Source organism: Equus asinus, chromosome 19 (genome assembly GCF_041296235.1).
Source record: "Equus asinus isolate D_3611 breed Donkey chromosome 19, EquAss-T2T_v2, whole genome shotgun sequence".
NCBI lineage: Eukaryota > Metazoa > Chordata > Mammalia > Perissodactyla > Equidae > Equus > Equus asinus.
In genome coordinates this window covers 2950318-2963819 of record NC_091808.1, presented here as the reverse complement: position 1 = coordinate 2963819, position 13502 = coordinate 2950318, and the positions used below count along the sequence as shown (strand labels likewise).

Sequence of the window (13502 nt, the reverse complement as noted above, 5' to 3'; positions counted from 1 at the left end):
GGGCACCCTGCCCCACGCGCCGTCTCTCAAGTTGGGTCGTTCCCCTAAAGGAAGAGAAGGGGTGTAACAGACCATAGGGACTGTCCTACGACCCTGAACTGTCATTGTCACATACTGTCTTTAGGACTAGTGAGTGGGACATTGAGACATTTATTCAGGAACTATTAAAAATCACATACATATATTTGATCTTTATAAGACGCCTGCAGAGAAGGCACTATTATCCCCTTCTGAGAAATGAGAAAAGAAAACTGAGACATTGAGCAACTTGCCTAAGGTCACAGAGTCAATGGGTCACCAGGATTTCAGGTCCCCTCCATCCAAAACTGAAGTCCATGGTTTGTCTTTATGCTAAACCAGGAGTCCACATAAGTCTCAACAGGCAGGGTGAGCTTCCCAATCCAGAAAACTAATGTGAAGCCCACCTCTCCAGGGTTCACTGGAAAACGACACACATTTCCCACCTTTCCACGGCCGATCAAGCTTTCTGAACATCCCTCCCCACCCTACACCTGGGTGAGCACCAGGAAATTGTCTTAAAATGCCCAGCTACACAAGGACTCAGTGTGTAGGCAAAAAATAACACTGGCAAAATGAACTCCAGAGAAAATGCAAACCAGCACTGTGTACTTTACATGGGCCAGAAGGAAAAATTGAGCATCTTCATCTACTATTTTAAAGCCCCCTCCATGGGTCCCAGTGTCCTGGGGTAAAGAGTCTCCTCTTGATGGGTGGGAGTGGAGGGTGAAGAAGCAGTGTGACGGTAGGAGAGAGAAGGGAGACTGTGGGCATCCCTGCGGGGGGCCAGGGCCCAGCCCCAGGGACACGGAGCGCCTTCTAGGAGCACTGCAGGGGAACAAGGGGGCCATTGTGTTTGGGGAAAGGCCAGAACCGATCCTTGGCAGCCCTCAGAGAATCACTATGCAAAGAAAGAAATCTCTTCTTTGACACCTCAAGACTCACTTCCAGCTCCCACTTCTTTGGAAGGGGTTGGGGAAGGTGAGGCAGTGGGGAGGTTTGACGGGGCCAGGGCGGAGGCTGGGGTAGGTGAACCCCCCTGTCCCGGCCAGCCCTGCCCACAGAATGAGCGAGTGTAGCAGGCCACAGGAAGGCTAGGGTCCAGGAGGTGCTGCAGAGCAAAAACCACAGAGACGGAGGCCTCAGGGCCCGGAGAAGGCAAGGGTCCAGCAGAGCTGCCCTCAAAACGCCGGCTGAAGAATCCATGTGGAGCAGTGACAACAGTTCCTTTACACCCCAGGCCTTTAGGAGCGTCGTTTTATTCTCAGAAGGCCCAGTGGCCTGTGAGGAACAGTACTCTGGGTTGAAATCCTGGAGGACACTAGACAGCAGGAGGTGAGATGTTTTACAGAAAAGGAAAAAAAAGTTTCCACGGCCACACAGATTTGGAAGACATTGCTTAAAGCATAATATTTGGAAATATTACAGATAGAATGAGAGATTTATAATCACAGTGGATGCTTTTTTTGTTAATTAAAGAATGTAAAGGTGCTTACAAGCCAATCTCATTGACTCACTTCACCAATGAAATGCCTGCCCCGTGGACAAAGTGTGACCTGCCCGGGGTCCCAAGGCTAGCTAGCAGCCCGGCCACACCACGGTGTGGAGCTTCTGGTCCAGCTCAGCACCCTTGCCCACAGGCTCTCACGCAGATCAGGGCCTGGGGTTCTACCTCCCATGAGCAACTTGCACTCCTGGAAGAACACACACTCTAGAGCTCACGACAGAAAGGATGTGCGTTTCTCCGAAACTTAAATAGCATCAAGCCCAGGCCCATTTCATTTCCAAAACAGATGCCCCAGGAAAAGAGCACCTGACTTCAACGGACCTGATAACACACCCCCTTTCTCTCCATACTCCCCCAGTGAAGTGGAGCCTCAAAGTGCCCCTCAGGGGAGCCCGGCCTCACCAGGGCTGGGCGCGCTGACTTACCTGTGCTGGGCATGTGGTTCACGCGGGCAGGGTTCAGCAGCTCCACTGGCTGGTCTCGGCCAGAAAGTCCATCTGGAGGACAGAGAAAATATGTGGCTTCAGAGGCTGCTCGCATTTCAGTGAAAATACTGCATACTCAGAGTCTTCAAGGAGCGACTCCTTGCAAACAATGGAATGGACGCGTCCTTACTTTTAAAGGAGAACGGTTTTAATTCCATCACAGGTTATTTTTACTTGCTGAATCAGAAAACGAAAGCCCCTTTGCATAGAATAACCAAAACAGTCCTCTACTGAAATAGGCCACACAGACTTCTGGGCTGAGGGCATCTGGCTCAGCCTCGTTGGTTTACTTCAGTTCAGCAACCACATTATACCTACTTGTGTTTATCAGAAGTCAGCTTTTCTGCACAGCCCACAAACATTAAGATAATAAAAGCAGAAGAGCCACTCAGCCTCCTCCCAGATACGGACCCAAGGCCTGGGTGCTAACAGAAACACAGCCCCGGGAGCCCAGTGCCAACAGCTGTGGGGTGTGCTTGCAGGACAGCCAAGGAAACGGACTACGACTCACAAATACGCTTTTAGGGAAATACTTGGCCAGGTATTTACAAGCGAAGGAATCACGTCTTTTGAGTCCACTTTTAGCTTGTACTCAGACTGACTGCAGAGCCGGAACTGGCTCCCAGCCACACCTACACCTGGAGCGCGCTGCATGCAGACTGCCCAGATCCTCCACATTCTCTCAGGCAGCGGAGAAAGAAAACTCTGGCGAAACTTCCAGGAATCACACTTTTCTTTTAAAATTAGCTTCTGACAAGCGGTGTAACACAGCCTGCAGTAACAGGCACGTCCTCACTGATGCTGACGTGGCGGTCATCCTCATTACTGATTTCGGGGTAAAGCACTAGTGTCACAAAGCAGCCATCAGCTCCCTTAGCCAGACTCTCAAATCACGACAAAAACAAATAACATCAGGTCCACTGACTTTGTAACAAAAGCTTGCTTTTTACCCTAAATGGATATTACCTTGCACAGCCTGCAAATTTCGTGTTACACAGCCCCTAGTGTCTTTGGAGACATGCAAAATCCGAAACCCCGAAGAGATCAAAAAGTGCGCTCTGAGATCTGAACCCGCCCGAGGAAAGGAGGGAGACATGAGGCCTTCTGAGGTGCCTGCCACGGAGGCCTGCGTGAGCCACGCTCACCGCACCCAGGGGAGAGGGACGGAGCTGCCCAGGCCTGCCGCCCGCAGCAAGGGTGCTCCAGGGCAGCCCAGAGGACCAAACACCAGTGCCTGGAGTCCCCTCGCCCACACCAGCAACGTTCTCCCCGACGCTGGCAACTTTAAGACGTTAAACAGCTTTAAGAAGATGCGAGGCACTGGGGGCTGAGACAGCCCAGGCCCCAGAGTCAGGAGAGGAGCAACAGGCCCGAGCTCTATCTGGGAAGCAAACAATCACCCCAACCATCAGCACCGATGGTTTTGCTCAGGAACACGGCCCCGCAAGACGCCTGGACCCTGAACGGCAAGTCCCACCCGTGTCGCAGCAGCACCTTCACTGCCACCCAGAAAGAGACCTCGAGACACGGGTGGGAAGTTCTTATAAACCTTTCTTCCTGAAAATGAACACATGGAACTTATTTCCTTTATAAACAATTCAGAGAAGCATGTCCATATTTTATAAAATTCTAGTCCCATTGTAAACACTTTCAGAAACACCAGAAGGTGCTCTTGAAAACCCTGATCTAGCTTGCCGTTCTACCCTGGGCTGGCGTCAGGAGCACGGTGCTCAGAAAGCGGTCCTGTCCGCGGCTCGTCACTGGGATCTGGGGATCCGTGGGGACTGGAGCGTTCTTTGTGGCTCCCACTAGCCAATACATGTCCCCTGAACTGCCCTCTTCCACTGTCACCTCCTCAATGTCCACCTTCAGATTCCATCTGAGTGAAAGCTCTAGAGGCAGAAACAGTTTAGGAACCCCGAAGCCAACGCAGTGTCCTCGTTTTGCAAATGAGGCAAGTCCAGCTTCCAGTGGCAGTTAGAGGCAGCCCCGGGGCCAGCATCCCAGCTCACGCAGTGACCTTTTCTCGAGTTTGGGAGTGAGCTGCTTACGTCTGCCCCCAGCCCTGCAGGGCTAATTACTCCAAAGCCATGTGCACAAATGGTGCATAATACATTCTACTTTGACCCACGCTAAAGCAGGAAGATGCATCAAATCTCAGTGCAATCAATTCAGAGTGTAAGTTACGGATATGTGGTATCAGTGTATTCATAAGTATGGCCCATGTGTTTTAAATCAATGTATGGCTCAGCTGAGTCAGCTCACACGAAATTTCTGGGCACTGAGACTGGGGTTAAGTCCCAGTTAGTCATCAGAAGTAAATTAATCGTATGTATGAACTAGCTGGCACACCAGAAAAGGTCGTTTGATAAGAGCATGATGGATTCCATATATAAGCCTAAAGCTTGACAGGCCCCACCCGGTTCAGTGAGAGGGACACTGCTGGGCTGGCTGGCACGGCACCCTGTAAATTTAAATCCTGACCCTGACAGTTTCACATCCTTGTGGAATGATGTCAGACTTAGAAAGATCTGGAGTGAAAACCACTCTGACTTGCATTAGGTTAATATTAAGCGCCTCGCCTCTCCAGAGAAGGGCCACCATGTGAAACTGTCTGAAAACAGCAGGAGGGTCTCTGAATACATATGTACTGCAGAGGAGCCATCATGGACATCGGCCTGTCACGCAACATTTCCAGCGCAAAGCAGGAAGCAGCATGAGCCCTCGATAGCTGGAAACATCACCAGCAGCCCTGTGCTGTTCTCTCTCCTGGCTCCTCTGCAAATCACCATTCACCCAGACACCATAAGCAGACGCCGCATTCCTCGTTAGGAAAGAGGGTTACAGAAGCCAAAAACTACAAGGTATTTTCACAGAAGAGTGCTGATGGAACAGCAATGGGCAGGCCCTGCCCCACAGAGCTGGGCAGTGCCCCAGTGCCTGGGAGGTGTCTCTGGGCAGAAGCAAGCAATGGCACAGTCACCAAGCACAGACCAGATGCAGGGAGGTGGTGCACAGAGAAAGGAACGGGTTCCTGGGTATCCAGACAGGCATCAGTATCTCCTAATACTGGCTCCGGAGGCCTAGCGTTAGCTGGTTCGGGTGCCCAGACCTCAAGTCTTGAATGTACAGCCCTGGGCATGTGGTGAGGACCCCAACATCACAGGACAAAGACCCAGGCTTGGGGCCACTGGGAGCAGAGAGGCATGCAGGGCCCTCCTCTAGCCTCTGAGGATTCAAATCTAATTACCGAGAAAAGATGCGCCAACTCCCCATGACCCCTGCAGCGGGGCCCTGTGTGTGCGGGTGATGGGCAGCACCGATGCGAAAGTACACAGACAAGAAAGTTGGCCACGCCGACGGAGTGAAGCAGCATCGTCGCTCTGCATCACGGGTACCAGAGCCGTATCTAAACATACGTGGAGTATGTGGCCGTGCCCAAGAAGACAACACTCTGACCTGTGAAACTACGCACAACTGCTTCTTGATATTCTATTACTTGAGACACCACATTCCAGAGTGAGCTAACAGGAAATGAGTAATGAGGAGCGTAATTTCCACATTTACCTGCCTCTTTGTTGAAATTTCTAATACTGGGGAGAAAGCAGTGGTAGGAAACTAAACACTTACATGCAAGGAGACAGGGAAGAAGGGAGTCAAAGTACCACTTCCCCTCGGGCCATGGAACACTGAACACCAGCTGCAAGCAGGCTTCCTTCCTGAGCCATCTCCACCTGAGGATCTCACTGTGGAACCCCACTGGTGGGACCATGGTACTTCATGTCCTCAAATGGTGTTTGAATTAGCTCAGGGAGTAGAAGATGAACCCCACATGCAGAAGAGGGGAAGCTGGGAGCACGAGTGTCCTCCGTGTCTCCTCCACCATGTGACTCACCACGAGTGTGCACACAGAACACAGTCGCACACGCAAATGGAGCTGACTGAATCACGCTTGCAAAGGAACAGCACGGTCAGTTTCGGTATTATAGGATCCAGCTTAAATGTCATGGTTCGCTGTAATTCAGTGTCCTCCCGATGGACACAGCTGGCTTGCAGAATTCCACCCTGTGTGATATGCAGGAGGTGTAGCTAACTAGAATCATGGTCTTCAGAGCCACAGGAACCTTCCAACCTGCCCGGCCTTCTCCCCTGCCTGAGCGCTGTGCCCAAGGCCATGCAGTTAGTGCCCCTAGACCCCAGTTCTGTGTCACAGAGACCAGTCACAAGCCTGAACTGGACCTGGGGCAAAAGGTTACTCACCAAGACCAGTGCCATTCAACCCAGGGCTTCAAATCACAAAGGCCGAATTCCCCCTGGCCTCAGGAATGTGCCCTAATCACGATTAAGATAGAGGGAAGAAAGGAGGAAAAGAAGAGACAACAACAGGAAAAAGAGAAGAAAAGGGGGAAAAAAAAGAAATGAAGGCACATCACCATTATAATTTATGCCCTCCTTCACTTTTCAGGCCCACAAGGTCTTCTGCAGAACTCGCTGGAAAATCAGGCAGGTAGAGAGCCACAGGCCCAGGGAGGCCCCACAATGAAGACCTACGCAGCAGCCAGCCCCGGCCCATCCCAAAGAGCACGGACCAGGGTCAGGGGTCAGACCATGCAGTCACCCAGTGGGTACTCGCATAATGCAGACACTGGGCAATTTCTATGACAACTCCCACAGAATCTATAGGACAAAAAAAAACAAAACAAAAACTACAGATACTGAATGAAAAGGCTCAAGCCCTTCCCTGAAACACATAATTAAAGAGGATCTGCATTTTACTGCCAACAAGAAATGACGGTTCTTGGACCAATAAAGATAGGACATGAAAAACACACACACAGGTTACCTAATGACAGATGGGGAGGGCAGGGGAGGGGAGAGAAGGGAGGAGGAGCAGAGGAAGGAGAAGGGGAGGGGAGGGGGAGGGGAAGGGAGGAGGGAGAAACTGTGTGATTCCCACAATTGGGAAATAGTTTCCTAACCACCCCCCACACTACCCAGCCTACCCTAGTGGGATGAAGGGGCATCTCACTGAGGTTAAATTTGCCCTTTTCGGATGACAAATGACACCAAGCATCTTTTCACATGGTTACTGGCTGTTCTGAATTCAAGTCTTTTGTCCATTTTTTTGTTAATTGGGTTGTCTTTTTCTTACTGCTTCAGAGGAATTCTTTAAAAATTCTGACCAGGAATCCTCTGTCAATGACATGTTGCAGACATCATCTCAGAGACTATGCCTTCTCTTTCCTTAAGGTCGCATTTATCAATCTTTCTTGTAAAGCTTATTTACACTTTCTGTGTCAGATTTAAGAAATTCTTCCCTCCCTGGAGGTTGCAAAGGTATTTTACCATACTGTCATCTGAAAGTTTTGTGGTTTTCCCTTTTATGTGTACATTTCTCTCTGATATTGACTTTCGTATACGGTACGAGACAGGGGTTTTTGTTTTTCTGTCTTTTTCCACGAGAACAGCCAAATGTCCCATCACCATTATTAAGATGTCTTACTTTCATCACTGATCAGCAACATTAGTTCTGTCAACAAGCCAGATCTCTGTCCCACTGGCCAATCTGTTTATATCTGTGCCAATAATCATACTGTCCTAACTACCACAACTTTATAGTAATTCTTAGATCCAGCAAGGCAAGAATCCCTTTTTTCTTCAGAATTATCTGGGCAATATTAGTCCTTTATTCCACGACACAAATTTTAGAATCAGCTTGTCAAGTTCCACCAAAAAAAAAGAAAAAGAAACCTCTGACCGGGACTGCACTATATCTAGAATTTGGGGAGAAGAGAATCTTAAGAATATTACGTCTTCCAATCCATGAATTTAGAATATCACTTCATTTCATCTGTCTCAGAAAAGTTTTAGAATCTTGAGTGTAGAGCTCTTGAACATCTAGATCTATTCCTAGGTATTTGATGTTTTAAGTAAAATATTATAATTGGTATTTTAAATTTTGATTTCTGTCTGCTGGTACATAGAAATACAATTAATTTTGATATATTGGTTTTGTATCCCAGCATCTTGCTAAACTTATATTCATTCTAATCATTTATCTGAAGTTATTCTGAATTTTCTACATGCAGAATCTTGTCACCTACGATAATCACAGTTTGTGTCTTCCCCTCCAGACCTCAGGTATTTTCTTTCTTTTTCTTGCCTTATTCTATTGGCTGGGACCTATGGTATTATTGAATAGAAACTGGGATAGAGGACACCTTTGTATTGTTTCTGATCTTACTGGGACTGTTTTCAATGTTTCACCAGTAAGTATCAGGCTTGCTGTGGGTTTATGACAGATAATTTTATTAGGTTAAGGAAGTTCCCCTCTATTCCTAGTCCACCAAGACTATTTTCAAGTCATATACGCATGCCAAATTTTATTGTTTTCTTGTATCAATTCATATTAATAAATAATTTCCCCTTCCATCTGGAAATATGGTGAAATTTCTTTTCTCACGTCAAACCAACTTTGCATTCCTGCGATAAACCAACTTGGTCAGGTCCAGTGAGTTTTGAGGCAGAGAATAAAGTCATACAGATATTAAGGGATTCCAGCTAGGCCAGCTAGGATTCCAGCTAAGGAGCTTTTCTACTTTTGACTCCAAAGAGTTGGAGACCTATCCCCACATTTCAGTCTTAATTCACACTTCATCAGTGGTCATGAATATAAAAGACTTAGATAATATTCTCAAATGTGTTTAGTGGGGATTGTTTAATGTAGATGAAAAAAGTGAACTGGGGGTGACAGAGCTGCATGTCACCCACTTTACATAACAGCCGTGTACATATGTCATCATTTTAACAGAGCTGGTTCTCAGACACACAGTAACGGAATCTCGGGTGTTGGCGGCAGTAATAATTCAAAGTCTTTATTCTAGCCAATCTTAGTATCCATTCTTATTTTTTTATGCAAACTTTTTACTTTAGAACAGTTGTGGATTTACAGAAATATTAAAAATAATACAGAGAGTTCTTGCATACTCTGCACCCCGCCTCCCCTCCGATTGACATCTTACATTAGGATGGTACGTCTGAGTTATCATTAACTCAAGTCCAGACTTCATTCAGGTTTCCCCAGTTTTTCCCTGATGTCCTTTTTCTGTCCCAGGACCCCATCCAGGAATCCACATGACATCTAGGTGTCACACCTCCTGAGGCTCCTCTTGGCTGTGATAGTTCCTCAGACTTTCCTTGTTTTTGATGGCCTGGATCATTTTGAGGAGAATTGGTCAGGATTTTGTCAGATGTCCCGCAATCGTGGTCTGTCTGACGTTCTTCTTGTGATTGGAGCGGGGTTGCGTGTTTTCAGAAGAAAGACCACAGAGGTGAAGCGCCATTCTCATCACATCATGTTGAGGGTAGAGACCACCAAGATGACACATCACCGTTAATGTTGACCTTGATCACCTGGCTGAGGTGTGTTCCTCAGGTCTCTCCACCATGAAGCTGCTCTTTATCCTTTCCATCAGACACTTAAAAATTACACGAGCTTTCCTTCTCCCTTACTTCTCAGGAGTTATTACAAGATGAGCAGACCCACTCAGGGAGGCAGCGTGGAACACCCGAGACAGAGGGCAGCCTAGGTCTGGGTCCCAAAGGAGAGGGCAGGAGCCAAGGTGCAGACAGGAAGGGCCAGGCCAGAACCATACCAGAACCGCTGCTGGTGCTCGGGGAGAGCAGGGTGTGAAGGCCCTGAAGTCACCAGCCTGGTTCAAGCCAGCTCTGCCTGCACGCAAGCCGTGAGCCTGGCCCTCAGTCTGAATTTCTCAGGCTCTCTGAAGCAGGGCCAGCCACAGCCCTGCTTGGAAGATGGGTGTGAGAGGTGGTTCTGCATCTCAAGGGCTACCCAGGGCCTGGCGAGTAGTCAGCACATTTCTAGTCATAAGAATGATGGTATTCCTCCCCCTTCCTCCTCTTCCCCCTCTCCTCTAATCTTCTGTGAACTCTAATCTAAGAGGGAACTTGCTAGAATGTCTGCAAAGGAAATGAGTTCCTCCCTAGTAAATGTGTGAGCCCCAGTGTCTGGTGCCGGCTTTCATGCTGCCGCTGGGATCCGCTTATTGCTCCCTCATACGTGTGTGACAAGCAGGAGGTTCTGGAGGGGGAGATGGCACCATTTCCTGGACTGGGGGCCGGGCACTGTGCCAAGGGAGGCGGCCTCGAGATGGAGCAGACGCGGTGGATACACTATGTTCTGAATGGGGGGGCCTCAGCTGAGAAGGAGGCGTCGCGCCCTTCCTGTCATTTCAAATCTGGAACCATCTGCAGTTCTAGAAGGGTGAAGGCGGCCTCCCTCCGATGTGTTGGGGATACTGAATGCGTATGTGCCCGAGGGCTGATGTGGAACAGCAGAGGCCCCAGGTACCCTTAAACTTCAACTTAATGAGAAAAGTCAGAATTCGTGCAGTAGGAATGTGTGTGTGTGTGTGTGTGTTGTTATTAAACTCAACGCAGGAAAAAAGCTTTTTAAAACAGATTAGCCTTTACAAGGACAAACAATTATGAGGTTCTCTCTTCTAGTGAAAGACATTCAGGCCTGTCTGTGACCTGAATGAAGATGGAAGGGAAGCCTGTCTGCTTGCAGGCCTGGTCTCAGGAAGACAGCCTCCGGGCCAACAGCACACGGCAGGTGTCTGTGAGAAAGCACTGCGGGCAGAGGCTCCCCCGCTGAACACTGCCCCATCTTCTGGAGGGCCTGGTGGGATGCACAATTATGCACAGCCCCCCTCACATAGCGTGCAAGTCAGGGTGGAATTGCGGGCGTGTCTGTCCGGATTCAGCAGCCAGCATGCCTTCCTAGGATGTCAACGTGAAGTGACAATTCCTGCCCCTAACCTGAGTAACCTATGGACCTGTTTTACTGGAAATTTGATCCCCTTATTCATTTAAATGATAAAAGGGGACTCAGTACACAGAAATGTCAGCTCATACATGGAAATGATTCATCAGGTCAGCAAAACACTCAATTCCCCCTTCCCTTGACCTGAACGGCTCAGAGGGGTCTCCAACTCCCACTGCAAGCAGAACTTGCCCCTCCTATCCCATCTCCTTCCTCTCTGCTCCCAGCCTCCTCTGCTGAATGCCCCTCCATCCCTCTGGGCACCCCCCCCCCCAATCCCTCTCCTCCATCTCACCCAGCCCTCGTCCTCCCTCCCTGACAGCCCACCTCCAGCAGTGCCCTGGGCCCAGCTCAGACCGCACCTGCCCTGACGCTCCATAGACTCAGGCCAACCAAACGGGCACCTCCCTGGGTGAGCTCTGCTGCCAGCCTCCAGAGTCCCAATCCATTAAATGTTTCTTTTCTTCAGCGTGCAAATTATTGAAAAATACCAAAGTTCTGTAATAAAGCTTGTGTCTGCCCATTAATATGAATTAAACTTTAATGAGGTAAGTGCTGTGAATTCCTGAGGCACGTCCCACACAGTTTATGTGTATTTATTACAGAAAATGAAAATGGAAGATATATTCTTGTTTCTAAGCAATATTTTTTCCTTCAGGAAAATCAGGCAGACTTTTAAAACGTCAAGGCTAATCTATGGAGTATTCTTGTCTTCCTCTAAAAATCAAAACTAGCTCTAGCTGCCGGTTATAGGAAATATGAGTTTAAAGGGACATGTTCAAGGGAGACCAGGGGGCTACGATGTGCAGGCGGGAAAACTCCAGGACAAGTGGCCCAGCTCCTTCACGGGGACGGGGTGACCTGCTACAGGTTAGAGATCTCAGACATGTCAGTCAGTCACGTCTGCATCCTGACTGGAATAGACAATTGTCAAAAGACATTTTTTAAGACAACCAGTAAAAATTGAACAGAGCTTGCGTATAAGATGATATTTGGGAATTATTTATTCACTTTGTTGAGTGTGATAATGGAAATGTATCCGTTAGAACCACAAAGAAGTATTTATGGGAAAATGCTGTGGCATCTGGAATTTGTTTTAAATGCTCCAGGAATTAAGGTAGAGAAGGGGGACCAATGAAGTGGGAATGGTGCAAAAGCTCAGGATTTTGACGGCTGGAGATGGGCACAGGGGGACCACTATATGAACTAACGTCTCTCTTTTTTCCTACGTGTGTGAAATTTTTCATAATAAAACTTTTCAAGCGATGCCAAGAATAAAGACAAGCCCTCATTTCCTATTCCATAGCACTTGTCCTCCTTAACATCTGTTCGATCATCAGTCTAACTAGTTGTCTCACTAATAGTCGTAACAATCTTCAGGTTATTACCAGCCCTAGCTGTGCAAGCAAGCAAACGGTCCCAGTTAACATTCCACGCAGCAAACAGGTCCTGGGCAGCTGAGATGTGACGATGAACAGGACACGGGGCCCTGCCTAAGTCCAGCTGAACTCAGCTCGTGTGGGCAGGGCCTTGGCCTGCTGTGCACCCCGACACGGGGTCTACGTGACGCTGGCCGGTGGACCCCCCCAGGCCCTTCCCTGCTTCTCTTGCACCCCGACCAAGGCTTACTTTCTAACACCTGAATTCATGAAGGGCAAACAGGCCCAAGCGTGCAAATGGCCTCGGCCCCAGACGCTGGACACCAAGCAGGATGGCTGAAGCTAAGAGAAAAGAAAACAGGGAAGGAAGAGTCACAGCCCAGGACTCGGGAGTTTTCTTTGGGAAAATTCAAAAGTGGAAAACTGCTGCCTCACCTACACCTGTTTGAGATACGATCCACAAAACCAGAGAGCTTTGGGCAGGAGGAAGGAACTACGGCGAGCCCTGACCACCAGCTGCAAGGAGGAATACGGATAATGCAGACCGCGAACAGTCATGAGCCCCCCGAGGGCAGAGTGGGGCCTGTCCTGTCCCCACAGAGTCCTGGCCCGAGCACACAGCTGGACAACGCTGACCAAGCGAGTGACAGAGAAGGGACACGAGGGAGCGAGTCAAAGAGAACAGCTTTGCGGGTGGGTGCTGCTGGAGTCCGGGCAGCCGCGTTCTGGAAGGTCAGATGAAGCCGCACTCTGTTCTCTCTGGCTGGAGGGGACGTTTCCTGGAGGGAGCTTCTCAGGGAATCTTTCAGACACTTCTCCAGGGACTGGTCTGGTCCTTCTCCTTGCTCCCTAAGTGAGACAACACCAAGATGGACAGCTCTCAGCTGCTCCCCACCGAGCAGCACAGCCCAGCTCAACCGTTAATAAGTGATTTAGAAAATCAGGAGAAAATGTCCCAGCCTGCCTTTGAAAACAGATCCGTCTCTGCTCCGGAGAGGATGTCCATCTGCCCTGTGGGGAGGATGCAACCGGCTGAGTCATTCCCAAGCTGTCTGTAGAGTCCTAGAGGCGGAGGAGGGGAAAATAACCTCGGAAGTAAGATGAGCAGATTTCTCAGAGTCTGTATAAGAAATAATACCCAACAGAATTGACACGGGGCCACCGCAAAGAACACACAGCAAATTCGTACGTATCTCGATGACTAACACGAAAGTTTTCTGGATGGGTTCCCTTGGATGAAGTTAGTAAGGACAAAAAGTAAGGTAGTT

At 48.9% G+C, this 13502-nt stretch overlaps 1 protein-coding gene across 11 annotated transcripts in view; it reads right to left on the bottom strand.

The window, feature by feature from the left end:
- Positions 1 to 13502, bottom strand: part of HDAC4 (histone deacetylase 4) — a 335893-nt gene that overhangs the window by 181131 nt on the left and 141260 nt on the right. For all 11 annotated transcript variants that reach the window (XM_044751535.2, XM_070489249.1, XM_070489241.1 and 8 more), the window contains one exon: positions 1951 to 2022. In XM_044751535.2, the coding sequence (XP_044607470.1) occupies positions 1951 to 2022 (72 nt within the window). The remainder of the gene's footprint in view (positions 1 to 1950; positions 2023 to 13502) is intronic.